The sequence below is a fragment of the Plectrocnemia conspersa genome, unplaced genomic scaffold, assembly GCF_051122295.1.
Source record: "Plectrocnemia conspersa isolate PC_06_02 unplaced genomic scaffold, ASM5112229v1 ptg000014l, whole genome shotgun sequence".
In the NCBI taxonomy this organism is placed as follows: domain Eukaryota; kingdom Metazoa; phylum Arthropoda; class Insecta; order Trichoptera; family Polycentropodidae; genus Plectrocnemia; species Plectrocnemia conspersa.
The window spans coordinates 18284491-18303260 of record NW_028277178.1 but is presented as its reverse complement, the minus strand read 5'-3'; the positions used below and the strand labels follow the sequence as shown (position 1 = coordinate 18303260).

At 34.2% G+C, this 18770-nt stretch overlaps 1 protein-coding gene across 4 annotated transcripts in view; it reads left to right on the top strand.

Moving 5' to 3' along the window:
• Positions 1-13583, top strand: part of Amph (amphiphysin) — a 54081-nt gene extending 40498 nt beyond the window's left edge. Inside the window, exons 2-9 of one of the 4 annotated variants that reach the window (XM_088204931.1) lie at positions 10061-10196; positions 10268-10458; positions 10525-10629; positions 10706-10876; positions 10937-11135; positions 12003-12227; positions 12434-12576; positions 12666-13583. In XM_088204931.1, the coding sequence (XP_088061057.1) occupies positions 10061-10196; positions 10268-10458; positions 10525-10629; positions 10706-10876; positions 10937-11135; positions 12003-12227; positions 12434-12576; positions 12666-12746 (1251 nt within the window). In that variant the 3' untranslated portion in view covers positions 12747-13583. Of the gene's footprint in view, positions 1-10060; positions 10197-10267; positions 10459-10524; positions 10630-10705; positions 10877-10936; positions 11136-12002; positions 12228-12433; positions 12589-12665 lie in introns of all 4 variants that reach the window. The other 3 variants (XM_088204930.1, XM_088204933.1, XM_088204932.1) reach the window with 3 other exon arrangements.
• The last annotated feature ends 5187 nt before the right edge of the window (positions 13584-18770 follow it).

Here is an 18770-nt window from a genome sequence, read left to right as displayed (position 1 = left end):
CATGTGACGAATGAATAATGACGAATACCAGCGTTGACGAATCAGCGACTGTCCTTAAAAGAGAAAGCGAGACAACGAAGTACACGCCGCATCGCTTCTCTCTCTCATATACATGTACACGCACACAATAACAAACCGGCATCCTTATCCCGAGCGTACTCTAGCTCTATAGTTGTTTTTGTGTGTTTTATATACACTTCACATATCAAAGGACTATAAATTGTTATTGACTATGTCTAATTCTTGAAGGATTGATATAGTCCACACTAGAACAAATCTAGTGTGGTATAGAAACACTAGCTTTGAGACTAAGTAAATAATTACAATAAACGTCGGTCAACCAGAAATGTTTCTCTAGCTGCCTACATTATCGTTATAAAAAAACTTGAGATTCACAATTCGTTTTCTTTGAGGTAATTAGTATGAAAGCAAACACGACAATTAGCTAAATATATATGAACCGTGAGATGTGTCATTTGTACGTTGTCCTTCTCAGGGTTTTTTTGAGGAAAATCTGTCGTTTTACGGTACATTTCGGAAACACCTCGCGCATCTATAATGTGAAACGTTGTGTAATCTTTATCGTAAAGGTCAAGTCCGAAAACAGTTATACGCATCATCACACACCAACTAGGACGTCGAAATTCTACTAAATACATTCGGACATTTTTGACACCGCCTAGTTAACGCTGACTATCGGCAGTCAACTCGTCGGTTCCGGTTCTTTTCGCGGTCATTGGGAATCCGCGTTCCTTTCAGTGTTTATGTTGATCGTCGTTTTATGTAATTTGTATCGTTGCATAACGATCCCTAACGACTTCCGAAACGGATTCTTATCTAAACGGTTTTCAATCATTACCATAATTATAAATACCCCAATCGTTTAAATGCTCTTTAACAAACATTTTTCTAAGATATGCATTAGCTTAACAGAACAAGTTCTTGTATATTTGCCTTTCTTATTTTTATTTTTAAAGTGAGTATATGCGGTTATTTTCTTGAATATGCTTAAAATTATATTTTTACTATCTATCTATATATTTATGATATGGCACGATTAAATCTTTGCTATTCATCTTCTAGCGGTTCTTAATAATTATCGATAAGTGAAAGTAACGCCTGAATGAACGGATACAGTACCCGCAGTCAGACGTTACTTTCCGGTCCCTAAAATGGTAAGCGCATCCTGTTCATTTTGAAATATTTTCCTATCAATCTCGACCTCGGTACGATATTATTTATGACTTCACGTAGATTTTTTAGATTATAATACACTATTTCTATGCGAGGCGGACGCAATTATCATGGTAGCTGAAACGGATCGGCTTGCATTATGCGTCATTTCAGCGTTAATTTTAGCATAATATTCTCGAGACTCGCTCTCGTTTTTATGTTTTATTTTCCCGTCGGAAAACTGATTTTCTGTAACGAAGTGCGAAGAAAAAATATGTGTATCGACACTGATACCGTGACCCAAAATTGACTATTTTTTGCCATTTGATTTAACCTTGTTCTTTCGCGGTGCGTTGGTTTTCGTTTTAATTTGATTGCTGTTCGATTTGGTTTATCAAAAACGGACGAAGCGTTTCGAATTTATTTTCTAAGGTCTTGTACTTAATAAGTTGGCGGTCTATTATCTTCTTTTTCACATATATCTTTATTATCCTAAGGATACAATCAGTGGCGTAGCTATGGGGGGGGGGGGCACTTGCTTGGGGGCGGCATATTTTCGATGGGATCGTCCTGAATGCACTAAAACATAAATAAATCCACTAATAGAGCTTAATAATAACCAATTTATTATTTTAAGAAATGTTGATTTTATGACCCTGCAAAAAATATATGGAGGGGGCGGCAATTTTAAGGATCGCCCTGGGCGGCACATACCCTAGTTACGCCATTGGATACAATATTGCTTCTAATGGTTGGTGAATAGGCAGTGATCAAAACTTTCTGTTCAACTGAGTCTCACAACAACTGATCGGAATTTGACACGTAATACGGCTTACTGTCAAACTTACTAGAAAAAATACACTAATTCTTTTTTAATTTTAATTATATGTATCAGGTGTTCCATAAGTCTTATGATTTTTTGTTACATTTGTTAAAATGTATAACTTTTTGTATATTAACAATAATTTTAGTATTCTTTCGGTGTTTGTTGACAGGAGTCGTATCAACGATGCTCTTTATTAACAGGATATTTTTTGCTTTGATATTTTTACCCTAAACCAACAATGGCAGTGGAGATAAAATAATCTTATAACTTGGTCATAGAGATGTCATTAAATTAAAAAATTCGTTCTAGGAATTTTGACATTGAATATTTGTGTAAGACGTGTAGTTCTTAAGGGTTGTTAGTGAGGATATTAGGGCTGCCCTTAAAGCAGTTCCAAGATTAACGGTACGGAAGCTAATATAAAAGCTCAACGTGTTCCCACGCCAAAAACTCATCAGTTCACATACATTTAAAAAAAGCAAAGGTGTCAATTCACATAATATGGGTATCTCATAAATTATCTATGAAATACCTCGCGCAGCGTATCTCAATATATCAATCAATAATGATTCTAGAACAGAAAGATTTATTTTTGAGCCACATTGTTACTGGAGAAGTGGATCCTTTATTAACACTAGAGATGTCATTTTGGATGGGGATGGGGGGGGGGGGGCAGGTGGGTTTATTACATGCCATTTAATGAAATACTATGAATTTTTATAAAATCGAAATATTAAAAAAAAAACACCACTGACAGACTTTTAAATATTATATGTCATTTCAGTGAAGTCATATCTAAATACACTTTCACTTGTAGATATATATTTTAACCAGTTAAAATATAATTTATCTGGCTGGTGCTATTATAATTATATGATTTCAACTTTTCTTTATATAATAATATATACATGTACATACTTATCATTATTATAAATGTTACAGTGATTGCGTATTTTTCAGTGAGGTTATATTTTTACTAGTTAAGTCCAAATACATTTTTACCAGTAGATGTATATTTCTACTAGCGAAAATATAATTCAGCTGATAGGCGCTGGTGAAATTATATGCTGCTCTAAAATGTCTATAAAACTAAATTTGACAGTTGCGAAGCGACCATTTTCTGTCTAAACCTAACCTAATGAAAGCTATAAAAACTAATAATAGTTCAAAATACAAACTAAGCCAAGGGGAAAATATACGAAAGAAGTACTGACAGATGTCGCATCTCGCATATTGCTCTATAGTTTGTCTGCACTTCGATATTACACTTTATTTTAAAAATATGTTACTCTTATTGATATAAAAGTTTTGTTTAAAGTATATTCCAATCGAATTTTGCTCAATTAGAGGGCATAAAAACAATTATCTCTTCTCAGAAGTAAAAAATTCACGTTAAAAGCTATAAACTTGGAACCCTTTGTTTGAAAAAAACAAGAGCCAGAACAACTTGAATGTGTTATTTCTATGAATCATTCCTTAACATTTGTCTTCGTAGAATACGAATATAAATCAAGAAAATACACAAAAAATAGTCCATTAAGACGAACATGTTCATTCCTGTTTTCTTCTGACAGTTCATGTTTCGGAAATAATAGGCGTTTTAAATTTCAACATACGTTGATTTTAGCAGTGATTCGAAAACTTTACTTGGGAATATATTTAGCATGATACAATAATGTAAATATTATTTAGTTGCTATATATTATATAAATGTATTACTATGCTATTGGAAATTATAAACGACAATTTTTGCAGTTTCAAATATATAAACAAATAGATCATTTTTGCACTTTGTTTACAGACTCTCGTTGCTCTCGTCCTCCATGATTTTTAAAATAGAAATGAATTTTGAGTCTTGATTTCAAATATATTTTAAGGGTTGGACTGTTATTGTAATGGGCACATCATTCCAAATTTCACGCCAGAGTACATAGATTTATTTTAGCTGATGGAAGACGAGATCTTTTCGACGCATCCACTCCTGTGCCAAATGTGCATGCTACATTCGATTTTTTTCGCCTTGTCTACCATACTCAAGACAGTTTGGCAAGCGCTCTAATACAGGTCGGCGACCCACAAAAGCACGCCAGCGGCGTTGACCATTCACAAAACCTTCCTACAGGTGTTTTTTGGCGACCGCCTGTTTGTTTACGTTTTTCGTGTCGCAATCGACACGTAAAAAGATTGACGTGCTCTAGGCGTATTCGACCGCGAATCTACAGGTGGCGTTTGCTCGACATTCGTCCGATACATACCTCAGATTCAGATACCTGTTGCCACCACGTTCTCCACCTTTGGCATTAGCGATATGACATTTCCCACGACACGCTAACGATAGAACCTTCATAACGTTTTCGCGTGCTCTCGAGGACTTGAGCTGCATACCTTATCTCTGCACGAGATAAGGTATGCAGCTCGGAAGCTGACCGTCATGCATCAGAGGTGCCCAAATATTTTCACGTCGATTTCTCTTTCGAAACTCGCCGCGCGTTGCGCAACCAAGGTCGTCTAAAATTTAAACCATATTTTCCATCTTTCACTCGCTAATCTTTATCTTCGTTTGATCTTTAAATCTTCAAACCTACGCGAATCGCGCCGCGTAGGTTTCGCCTAATGTTCTATTATATAAATTGAGAAAGTCTCGTGAACCTTTTAAGGTGTCAGATGATTCAAACGTCGCTTCCCAGTTTTGCAACGAATATTAATTTATGATTGTGCTGGTAGGTAGCCAGCCTGCCCTCTCTAACCACTTCACAGGTGACCGATCAAACGCGAGGCGATCATGCAAATATGCTAATTTTTACACGCCGAACATAACTGTACTATGCGCCGTTCGTATCTATAATATAATATATACATATAATAATATTTCGCATTCGTATCGATTTCAAAGTTTAAACGCTCGTCTTTGTCTCCGGGTCATGGAACTTGCTTATGACATATCAATATTTTCGAAGCTCGCGAATAGGGTCGTGGGAGGATAGGTTTGCCGAAACGGGCGTCGTACATTCTGCAAGGTCAATAATTAATGTCTAGGCGTCAATGAGTTTCAAGGATCGCGCGGCTTAATTGCTCGACTTATCTTGATTGTTTGATTTGTTTAGTAATATGCGTTCTTATAGATATGTATAGAAACAAAGTTTTAAAGTCCACATACAATTTGTACAATTATTAATATATTGAAACACGTAGTTTATTCTTCAAGTTGTGTAGATTCTAGAATACAAGAGTTTAACCAGTACTTTTAGAATCTAGAAGATCTGATTAAACTCTTGTATACCGGTGACTTCTTAAGCGGCTGTTTTCTCTGTATTCTCAGTCATCTCGGTTTATACTCGGCGTAACTCCACTTAGTGGGAGTTCGGCTGCACTAGTTTGTTCCAAGTCGAAAGCGAAGTGTTCCTGTCGTAAGCAATTTCAGTACACCGTGTTTCGAGTTTAGATTTGGAGTGGAAGCAGACCATTTGTTACCGCTATGTTTTGCATAACGGCGGTTCAAAAATTAGTAGACTTGCATAATGTAATTTTGTGTAATATGTGTAAAAATCTAAATACCTGAAGGCGCGTTCCATCGATTCTTCAGATTATTGGCACCGAGAAGTACCTTTAATTCGCTTAAATTTGCAAGCATCTGTATTGTCGGGTTCATCAATCAAACCCTAATGACAAAGCCAGCCGGCGTATGTTATACTAAGACGAGTTTTAAACATCTAAAACAAAAAGGGGCTTTTTCGTTACCGTAACCTTTTTTAGATTAACTGAAAATTACTACCATGAAATAAAATGATTAAAAGTATCTGTCGCAAACGCTTTGAGAAATGATTGGATAGCAATCTCCAGCTGTTCCTAACTGCCCTAACGGCCAACGACAATCTGTTCCAAAACTCCCTACTCTTTTGTAATCAGCCGCTCCATCGAAAGAGATTGAAAATCAAATTTCCATTTCGCTTATTCTGATCCAGTTCGATGTCCTTAATGCAGAGTTGAACCCGCTTCGGAGACTCCACAGAACGAAAAACTTCGCTTTTAACTAACATATACAAAATGTAAGTGACGATCTTAATTCTTATACAAAAATAAAAACTTATCATGTCGACAGAAAAAAACTTCTTAAAAAATCGCAAATTGGCTTTTAGCAAGTTTTTGCGGAAAATTTCGTCGCAACTAGGGATTCCAATCCCGGGATCCCGAACGATTTTCAATACCCGATGAGTCCCGGGATTATAAAACATAATCCCGAATTTTTCGGATTGGTTGATTTATCAAGAACAATCGAATTATTATTGACAACATCGTTATATTTCGTGTACAAACTTGCGCGAGTTGCACGTGTCATCTGTGAATCTTTGAGGCTGTGAGTCTGAACGTGCTTTTTCAGCAGCAGGCTGCTTAGGAACCAAAATCAGATCAAGGGTAAATGATAAAACACTTGATGCTTTGATGTAACTTCGTGAGTTCTATTCAAAATAATGTTTTCAATTAATTGTGTCTATGAATGTACATACCTATGTACATTCATTGTCAAAAGTTCATTTTTTTCTTCTCAAATAAATATATAACCTTCCTTTTTTATTTTTATTATATTATTTTCTATTTTAAGTCCAAGACTAAAATTATACGTACTTTATACATTGTACGTTATAAAAAACAGATGTAAAAATATATTGTATTATTCATTTTAAATTATTTTTATCGATAAAATAACATGAAAATTATCCCGGGACTGGTCCCGGGATCCCGGGATCGACTAAATGCAATACCGAAATCCCGGGATCAAAATTTTGGCCCGGGATTGGAATCCCTAGTCGCAACTAATTAGCACGTTGGTTACACGTGCACGAATGCTTACAATTTAACTACCCTGATTGATTGTTTTGTGTTTATTTACCATATGTTCGTTAGGGCTTTGTATGCTTACGCATATACAAATTGCATACATTTAAGAACGGAAACAGCATACAGTATGCATTGTATAATCATGCAAAGATAATGAAATGGCTAAAATTAACTTCTAAATGAAATAGCATATTTTAAGTAACTACTTATTTAAATTATACAGATGTCGCTATTTATCATTACATTTTTATGTGAACATTTGACAACTTTTATCTATGATGTTTCACTTAACACAAATATTATTTTTAGATAAAGTAATACGAAGGCGCACCTTAGTCGCCTATAAATTATTTTTAAAGGGTTATTATCTCATCGTCGTCATAATCCACACAATTGCAACGGGCGCATCGCTCTAATGATGTATTTCCTGACAGCTGAACGGTCAATCTCGTGGCTCTTCAATGGCACAAAAACAAATAAAACACACTCATACATGAATAGCGACCTTGTCGTGTAGCCTTCTCACTGGTCGTATTGTTCCATAGCTAATTCATTATGCTTAAAGATAGATTTTCAAGTGATGTATGCAATTATTCGAGAGCAAGGTGATACTGAAGTTTGATCTTAGTGCGCCTTGTACACAATAACATGCACGTGACTCATGAGTCACCAAAGATTGGCGTGTTATCACGTGTCAATATAATATAACCGAATACGCGTCTCGTGTTCCTTTTATCATTACATATAAAGTGTAAGTAAAGCAGCAGATGTTCACGAGTCGCTCGACTTGTGAAAGTTGTTATACGTGCATCATTTTTTCCGATATATAATAGCCCTGCTTAGCAATTTCATCATGTCAAATGCCTCCGAGCTGGTAGGATTTATTAAAGCTTTAACTCACTCGATTGATGTACAAAGACTGCGTCTTTGATCAACGAAGATCAAGATTTTTTCAACGTAAGTTAATTTAGTAGCAAGTCTAGTGCGCACATCGCGTTGTTTATTTGCAAGTGGAGCGTAGAAAGAAGAAGCCCTACGGATGGCCTACATACCTTAGGAATATCTGCAAAAGCCTCATCGTGCAATTGGAAGGCGCAGAGGTATATCTGCGGCAGTCAACCACCTCTGGTCTACTTACTGCTTTCGAGTTAAATACCTGTAATATAATAACATTCATGTGGCAGACGCACACGTGCGGGACTCCTTCGTTTTAGAACGCGCTGATTCAGGAATGCTGACTTTGCGTTATGCAATGCTTTGTCAAATTGTTGGTTATATTTTTGCCATAAAAAAATAATATATTTTTGCACACTATGCGCGATATCGTTTTAACAGAAATCTGGTTGTGTCAAAAAATTCGACGACTCCAATACTTCACCAAAAATATTATTTTTAAATGGACCTTGTCTATCAAATAGATGATTCATAATACAAATAATAGTGTTAACGAATTTGAAACTTTTAATTAAAATTCCATGTAAGCTAATCCTATATTTGAAACGTATTTGTGTCAGTTGTCATTTTTTTAAGATTTATAATATTTCAATAAATGCATGCATTTTTCTGTCCAAATTCAATAGTGGGTAAATGCTCCTACTCTAATGACGTCCCTGTCGAAACCATCCACGATTATTTATTCAATATTTCGAAAGGGCTTATGAGGTACTATTGCCGCTGAAATAGGCGTGGTTTTGCCAAACATGAGCTCAAAACTCATAGGTGTTGCGCATCGGTAGTGGGTTGTTTGCAACTGCAATAATGCAATATTCAATGTCGTTTTTAAAGAAGTATGTATGTATTTGCTAATATTCGCACCTGCTTTTTTCCACACATTTTTTTACTATAGATCTCGATCACACACTTACTACAACGCTTATCATTGTCGCCAAAATTTCAAGATCATTTGCAACATAGTTTCTTTTTGGTTTATTTACTAAATTTGAATATTAAGTCATCGATACATATACAAAATTGCTAACCTTGATCAGATCGCTAGATCACAAGTTGCGCAATTGAGTCGGCTGCGCAGTTTCCGTGACTGGATCGCGGAATACTTCGACGAGCTCAAAAAAGGTCATATTCGTTACGGAATTTTTGATATTTCACAAAGCGTCCCGAAGTTCAACAATTATTACACAACGGCGAGAACTCGTCCGCGCATTGTCTCGACTCTCGGCGGTTATTTTTCCCATCGTTATTTTTTCCTCTTCGGCGCTCATAAATTTTAACATTAGTCGGGGATATATGGCGTTAACGTCAAATCTAAATTGCAAAACGTGCTTCAACTGCTGAATTTCTTCACTCGGTCTCCTCAAACGCCTCCGTCCAATGCGGACACCGCGAGATGGAAATTGGCGATGTCGTCAGCGCCATTGAAGGTCCTTATAAGGTCGGCAGACCTACCGGCAGACGCCCACCGATGAATTCTCTTTCGTTTCAAGCACACGCAGACGCGAGACGATTTTCCCCACATGGTCTAGCTAGCTTGTTTATGCGAGTTTCCATCGACGGGTCCAGTTTGAAACGTTTCGTAAAATGTAACAAGTTCGCTTTCGATCCACCATAAAAGGTGAGTATCGATGGATTTAGAAAATATACACAGTACAAAAACGCGTTTAACTAAAAACAAGAAACCTTGAATCATCAATACGAATAAAAAACGCCGCCAATGTGGCGACACAATACATTGTAATGTGTGAATCACAGTGAGCAAACTATAAGAATAGCTGTGAAAGCAGTATCCAAAATAATAATAAACAAAGCAATTTAATTACAAAGATAAAGATTTCGAGATATTATGTGGGTGCCGAAGGAGATGCAATTTAGCATTTTAAATTCAGAACAAACATGTATTTAACCAAAAGTTACATTTTAATATATACCTATGTATATGAAAAAGCGAAAGCAATAGTCGATTCACACTATTGTGACGCGAAATCTAAGGTTGAGTGCGGGTGTGTAGAGGCCTAATGCAGCTCTAGAGACTCTCCATATGTACCTTCTACAGTGGGCTCTACTGACCAAGGGCGAAGCCCTGACGTCGAACCCGAGAACGTAGACCTTTTCTGCGGTGTGTGGTTACAAAAACACCGCGACTCGAATCAGTTATCTGGTATAGTTAAAAGTACGCGGTATTGGATGTGAAAAATGTGTTATTGTGCTATATACCATAATCTCGTGTCTTATATTAATTATTCGAATAAAACTTATTATCTTTGGTTTTAGATCCTCCAAAATCTGGGCAAAGTCGACCGCACCGCAGACGACATATTCGACGAACATCTTCAGAATTTCACTCGCCAGCAGAACCAAGCCACCAGATTGCAAAAGGAGTTCAACAATTACATAAGATGCATCCGAGGTATAAATATACGAACAAAATATTCTCTCAGCCGTTCGTATTCTATTCAAAATCAATTTATAAAATTTCAGCCGCACAAACCGCGTCCAAGTCGCTGATGGAAGCCATCACAGAAGTATACGAAAGCAACTGGTCGGGTCACGATTTGCTCTACGCGCAAGCCCAAAACATGGAAATGCTCTGGCAAGACTTTTCACACAAGCTCGGCGATCAAGTCCTCATACCGCTAAACACCTATCAAGGACAATTCCCAGAAACTAGGGTTAGTTATTTTTAATAATGCGACGTTTTTCGTGGATGTGGTTTTATCATAATAATTTATTTTTAGAAAAAAATTGATAAGAGAGGCCGCAAATTAGTCGACTACGACAGCCAGAGACACAACTTCCAAGGTCTTCAAGCGAACGCCGCAAAGAGGAGGGACGACGTTAAGGTATTGCTCTTTTAAATAAAGCGATAGATGTGCATCTATTGTATAATAAATACATCGATATAAAAAAAATTTTCAGATCACACGTGGTAGAGAAACGCTAGAAGAAGCTAAGCGAACATATGAAATCCTCAATTCTGAATTACACGATGAGCTGCCGGCTCTGTACGACTCGCGAGTGCTCTTCCTCGTCACTAATTTGCAAACGCTCTTCACGGCTGAACAACTTTTCCATTCGGAAAGCTCAAAGGTGAATTTTATTATTTGTTAATCATTTTTATTCGTGTAAATTTATCTGTTTCGTTTTTAGGTATACTCCGAACTCGAAGCGATCGTCGACAAATTGGCGACCGACAGCCAGCGAGGATCGTACACTGTAAAGAAGCCCATTCTTGGAACTTTACCTAGTCTACAGCACAACAACGTATCACCGCCCTCTTCGCCCAATAACAAATCAAACACGATAAGCTCACAAAACGGAAATGCTACGCCGACAAACACCATCCAACGTAAGTATATTGCACATTTTATGTGTTTGATATATGACTAATTTACTAATTTTAGCTCAAAAAAATATAATCTCGTATGTATGTGTATCACAAAATACATTGAAATGAATTAACTCTTCTATAGCTTACTTATATTAATGTTATAAAAATCATTGCAATTAAATAATTAAACATTCCATATAATTTAGATTAAGTTTTTATGTAACACAAAGTAACAAGATGAAGACAGAAAAATATGAAATATATGAATTATAAATATAAGTGAGGCAGGGATATTGCTATGAAAAATAATGCGATTATATTTATTATTTTACAATAATTGCTGACTTTTTTTGCAAAAATAGGTTGAATGATGATGCGAGTTATGAAGGGTTTAATGCATTTGGTCGAAATACCATTGCTACAATGGCTGCGGAAGCTTAAAACAATCTCAGTTCGTCGACACGATAATTGACAACGGCACAGTGGCCAGTCATAGGAATATTCCGCTGCATATTTACGTAAACTTTGATCCCTAAAATTACCAGACCCTCACTGTTCCTAACTTTCATAAATGAAAATATTGTAAACAATGTTACATTGTATAAATCTAAGCCATGTATATTAGTACAAGCTAAAAATATACTTAAGGCTGTTATTGAAGCAATATCTCAATACAAAATCTAAAACATTATATTATATACCACCTAAAATCTACATTAATTTTTATAGCAATATTCGCGAATCGCCCTTTACATTTGCATACATTCTCCTCTTTGTCTAGCTTTAGTTTAACCCTTTTATGCTCAGTTAGTTTAAAAAGGTTAAAAAATGTCATGATTGGGTGTTGTTTTCTTGTGGAATGGCTTTATTGTTCCCTTTCTACAGCCGCATGGATTGAGAATTCACCATCCACACCTGAAAAAACATCTTCAGAGACGGACAAACCATCGACCCCAGTCACCCCAACCTCTCCTGAAATTACAAAGAAACCCGACGACGATAAGATGGATAACTCGACGACTTCTTCTCCGGTAGTCAATGGCAACGGCACGCATAAAACGCAAGATTATGACAAAAAGAAAATCGAAGAACTTTACGATATACCAGTTGGTAAGTATGCGCAATACAAAATACGTCTAATAATGTTACTGCATGAGAATAACATATATTCGACTTCACCCTAATAAAGGTGACAAATTAATATTTGGTATTAACATAACCACACAAAGCTATGTCGATTAGTTCAATATTTTTATCGTTTACTACTGTTTCTTCCCTATGCGAGTTTATGGATTTTGTTATTGTAAACGTTTCAGGCGCTACTCTCACTAATTTACCACCGGGCGTTCTGTACCGAGTCCGCGCCACTTATCGCTACACTCAAGAAGATCAAGACGAGCTCTCGTTTGACATCGGAGACGTGATCAGAGTCGTCGAATACGAAGACCCAGAAGAACAGGTTAACGAGATTGTATATTACATTCTAATCTATATATTATAATCGGTTTTTAATTTATTTTATATTATTTTTTATATCTATCGTTTCAGGAGGAAGGCTGGTTAATGGGGATCAAAGAAAATAGCAACGAGAAAGGAATGTTTCCGGCGAATTTTACCCGTCCCATTTGAGTTTCGTAGACACTACTAATTTTACACTCGTTAGTTAAAAAACATAAATATTTATGTGTTATGTAAAAAATCTAATGGCTTACATTTTTTCAACTACAGATACTTGCATTTTAATATTTATACAAAACTGTGTCAATGATCGTGTCGCCAAATTAGTTTTTCACAATTTTAATAACATTACCCTTATATGATTATATCAATAATGTATTAAAAAAATAACTGTTTAATATCGAAACGATATGTATTTTAAATATAAAGTGCCCTTACATTTTAATAATCATAACATATCTTTTGATATCGAGTTTTGAAATTAAACGATATACTTCCAAATCAAAATGCACTATAGCATCGCATTTTCAATTATTGTATTGTAACTTTTTTATATAATATGTACGAACGCGTGTCAAATTTTCATCTTGCAAACGTAGCTTTTATAAAGGATTATTTAATATTAAAGATTAATATCTTGTTTCATTATCCATTTATTTAATGTATTGTTTTAATTTGTTATATAATTGATCAAATTTTTATGAATCGTATATTGTTGAATCTATTATTATTGAATATTTCACCTTTTTTAATAAATTATAATTACGGATATTTAATATTTTACTTCTCTTAGACATTTATTTCTTTTTTTTCTTTTTACTTTTAGAAATTTTATATTTTTAAAATTGAGCTCACAACTAATTTATTAATACATAATGAATCTCTTAAGGTTGACCGTGCGTTTTTAACATTACGAAACGCACGAGATAATGTAGGATAGGGACCACTTCCGAACAAATGAGGAGTGTTGAAAAGATTTAACAAAACATATTTAATCAAAAAAATAAATATATAATAAATATAAAAAGTGAAGGACAATAAAAGATCACTTAACTATATTTTTATCTATATAATGGTCATTGTATATTTATTATAAAATTAATGTTAAACCTTTTATATTATAATTGTATTTTAAAAAAGCATCAAATGATCATCGTTTGAAATCAATAATGGCAAATAATGCATTTTGACCAAAAGAAATTAATTCTAAATATTTGTATGTACGTATATCAGAATACCTTTATACTCCTTTACCTGAGCATATTGACTGAGTAATACTTCATATGTATTTTTTTTGTTATATAAAAAAATTCTTAATGCTCGGAACTAGTATATTGTTGTGCCATTTGCGAGTGGTCCATATTAAATAAGTCTATAATGCAGTGTACAGTTTTTACTATAAATAAACATTGTTATCAAATAAATGTGTTTTATTTACTTACTGTATGTACATTAAAACGCCTCAAAATATCCCTATTATCTGAGGATCAAAAGACATTGATAAGAAAATTAGATCCGTGAATCAACTTGGAGTACGTAATTTATGTGTGATATTTTTGTTATATTGTAAATTGTTTTCATTGCTCTTAGGCAGATGTCACCAGTGTTCCAAAAATATTGAGTAAAAATAAATATAGTTGAGCAGTTATCTGAATGGTATTTTCATAGCTTTATAAATATATAATTATTACAATCATTTATAAAAAAATAAAAGTTTTATTGAAAAACCTATCGTCTTGTAGCAAATTTCTGTTAAAATGATAAATAAGTATCTATAATTTATTTCCAACAAATGTTGTACAGTATTTAAGGCAGTATACAAATTTCATCTTTTTTTAAGCATTATTAAATATAAGACCAATGATTTACTATCATTGAACGAAGAAAAGAACGCCAATAAATCTCATCTTCTACGAAATAACAACATAAAAATGTGTTTTGGGTTACAAAGAATTGAAACTAAATAGAAATGTAAAATTTTGGCTACCAGGAAAATTAAATATAAAATCAATGTGTAACAGAGAAAGAATTTATTCAAACAAAAAATACCACCTAAATGTTATTGTACAATAATGGTCAGAAGACGTGTATAAAAGGACTGGCTTCAAATAACCCATAATAACAGCTTACATTCTGAGTCATCGTTGTGAAGTACTTGAATTATGAATACAATAAAACTAAATATTTTTTCGATCTTAAAATGTAATTATATACATAAATAGTATTGCGTCGCTGCAAACTTTCATAATTTTCAAAAAATTCCCAACAGCTATCGATGAAGGCTTGGGGAGGTGGGTGAATTTAACAAAATTAATCAACGCTTAAGCACATTGGCTCATTCCCGGAAGAGCAGCGTCTGGTGCTACCTAGTTCTAGAAGTTCTAGAAGAGTACAGTAGCTTATAAATTATAATAATTCGAAGCAGTGATTTTCACTCTTCAAAAAATTTTATACAAATTATAAATTGTATGCTTAATCACAAATAAAGCATTGGTTCCCAAAATATATTTTTAATTCGAATAATCGTAATAGAATCTTCTAGTCATGTACGTAAATAATATATAGCAAATTTGCTCAACATAAATATGTTTCTCAGACATTTTACTATAAGAACTTTAAAATATATCTGTAAAAGATTTAGTTTAACAGTTATATAAATTTGTATCTATCTGGTGATGAAAATTCAATTTTTAAAAATGTTTGTTAAATCTGATATTTTTCTTATATGATATACATATATGTTTTTTATGAAACAGGTTTAGTCAATCACTTAAAAAATAATAATTCACGTACAATACTGCTAATGTCGCGTGTCTTGAGCGATCGAATTTCATTATGAAATTAATAGCAAAAATATGAAGCCATGCAAAAATGCTACATAACATCACATCTTGTAATGGTAGTAATAATTTCGTAGTTGTGAATATGTTGTTGAAATATTATAAAAATAATTCAATAGATCGTCTTAATAATTACATTACGTTATTTACTAGTTATTATCTCCACCTTTGAGTGAAAATTACTTCAATAATACCACAATGCTCCTTTCATTCTAATACACATATTATACATACTATGGAAATTTCACATCTTCAAAATGATTATGAAAAACCGTTACATTATAATTTCATTGTCACCAAAAGCAACGATGCAGAATATATTTGTAAATAATCTGACGAAAAGTATGCCTCTGAAATGAACAGGAGACTATTAACCTATCAATATGTATTTTTTTAACACTTGCCTTTTTATGATGTACACTGAGTGTATAGGTCATATTATGTAATATCTCTATAAATATGTTGAATAAGAAGTTCACTAATCAATTATAAAAACACTACTCGTTTTGTCATGTACACCGAGTGTACATTACTGGGACGCACATTTTTTTATGCACTGTAAAGGTAAACAAGTTGAAGATTAATATACAACTAAATCTTTTTCGGCTATTCTAGTTTGTGCCAATTTCGTATATATTTAAATAAATTAATATATTTATGGCAGATTTAAGCAATATATGTTTACGACGAATTATCGTTATTGACAGTTTATTGAGTTTTTTCTAATTTAATAAGTTAATATTTAAATTACCCCTCCCCCCCACTCCCGATGAGCAATTTTATTGTTCGTTTATCAGCATTGAAAGAAACTTTAAACGGCCGTCTGGGTTGTCTCGCCTCAGTCTAAAACTCACGTGCAAATTATTAAAACCTTGCGATTGTTTGGCATCTGAGAAGCCTTATGTGTATCGACATATGTTTATATATGTCGCGGTCGAGTGAAGCTTTCGCTAATGCCTGATATTGATAATAGACGAAGGGCGAGGAAATTAATAGTAAAAATAAATACCTTTTATTCACTATTTCTATATTATAAAGAATATCACAGATAGAAGCAAAAGTGCAGTCAATTTTTTTTCATTCTGGTGCAGTGTAAATAAGACAAATGAAAGAATCAGTTGCGCTTCGTAAGCCTAAGAAGCACTATCGTGGAAATTACGAAAATACGCACTTGAAACAATAGTATAATTTATTTTATTTACTCATATTATCATGACATAGCTCTAAAATAAAATGATTAGACATGCAGGGCGCAAAAAACAATTATCTCTTCTCAGAAGTCAAACATCAACGTCAAAATCAATAAAATCTCAACGGCGCCGACGCGATTTTATTGCTTTTGACGCGGAATTTTGAATTCTGAGAAACGAATTGTTTATTGACCAAAATTCAGCTTGAATACACTTTGACCAATACGCTCATATCGGAAGTCCGTATCGGTAAAAAAAAGCTATGATATTTTTAGAACATAGTATAATATCGAAATTAAAAAAATAAGTCAATGGCTGTGTTAAGTTTTTCAGAGCAGCTTTTTATCTTTAATTAATTTTACATATGCTAGCACTGCTTTTAAAATTTCTGTATTAATTAAATATAGTGCACACTTTTATTGGCAGCGGCCCGGGGGGAGTTCCCTACTCCTGTATGCTGGCTGTTCACCTGCAATTACACGGTCCTAACACCCTACTTTGGGGTCATCTCTCCTCCATAACAGATTACTCAAATACTGTAGACTTTCGATTATCCGAGTTAATTAATGTTAAGGGAGGTACAAATAATAATAAAAAACGAATGGTTCGAATTATTCGTTTTTTAATTTATTTTGAAATACATATGTACTTGCTTTTAATACAAACTATTATTTTATATGTTTACAATGACATTTTTAAGAAAATCTGAGATTTTAAGAATCTTTTTACAATTTTAAAGTATCAGTGCAATTTTTATTAATACTAATATATTATATGCATATTTACTCTAATAATGTGTCGACTGAAGTCAGTACTGTGGTGTCACTAATGCAGCTTGTCATTTCTTCTTTACTTGCATCCTCATCCGTTCCTTCTTCAAGTCTACTGATATTATTAATAATAAATTGATACACCGGTTCGTTTGAATCACGTTCTAACCACCCCTAGATGTTTTCTTTATTGGCACTTTTAAAGCCTTTTAAATTCCCATATTTTAGATATTTTCCTAGTTTCGGGTTCATCAGAAACCACAAAACCACCTAACGCTAAAAAATGTTTTTCCTTTTAAATTTTTTAATGTTTCTTGGGGATGAATCTATGATGATGACAATAATACAATCTAACGAGAGCCCGATCATATACACTAGGAGAATATACTAAGTAAACTCTTAAAAATAAATAGTACTACGGGGGGTGTGGACTCACACTGTGGACCGCTCTCTGGACGTAAAAATCCAAATACCCACCCGATGATTGCATTCGTAAGGTCCCAATACCAACGGGCTTGTGCGAGTATTTTTGCTATTTAGCGATATTTTTTTTTTCGATTTAGCTCCAGTTACAAAAATAATGTTTTCCGGTCTCTGGTTTTTAGTTCAATTTCGGTCTGACGCCCTGGTATTTTTCACTAAAACTTTAATATATAAAAACGGTCAGCCCCGGATATCACCGCCGAGAGTCTAATCACTGTTGCCAGTTGAATCTAATCACTGTTGACAGATTTACGCCATCATGAATGTTTCTCACCAGCTTGCGTCCAGTGTTACAAAGGGGCAAAATGTCTAATAAGACACGTATAAGACAAAATTATGTATAAGATTCTTGTACGGCCCGATTATTTTGCATTGGTCAAAGGATCGCGGACCGGATGGGACGATGTTACTCTCTCCAATACTCAATAAAAGATGACCAGATTTTAAAAATAACAAAGGAGGACACTAAAAATAAAAAGACCATCTTGGATTTTTTTTTTCAAGGAGGACGTCTGGTCACCTTACTCAATAGTATACACGCCAGAACACTTACAAGCTTTATTATTTCAGTTATTGCGGCTTCTATAAATTATGTTACAGGTTTTTCATGAATTTTTAGCCCCTCCCCCTTCTCTATGTCGCAAGATATCATTGTGCCCTATTGACTCCTGTCTGCTTCACACTGTCGCAATTACGCTGATACCCCCCTTTTCCCTAAACCTGTGATAATTTATGGAAGGCGTTTATGACATATAATAGGAACATGAATTGAAATTATAGTTTGGAATATAAGAGCGTTCAAACAAACCCGCACCAGGCGTAGCCACATCGAACTCCGATAAAAGTAGCTGCTTTCAATTCGACCGTCCTATTTGGTCCAGTTAAGTACTTACAGTTCAACCCGACCTTCGT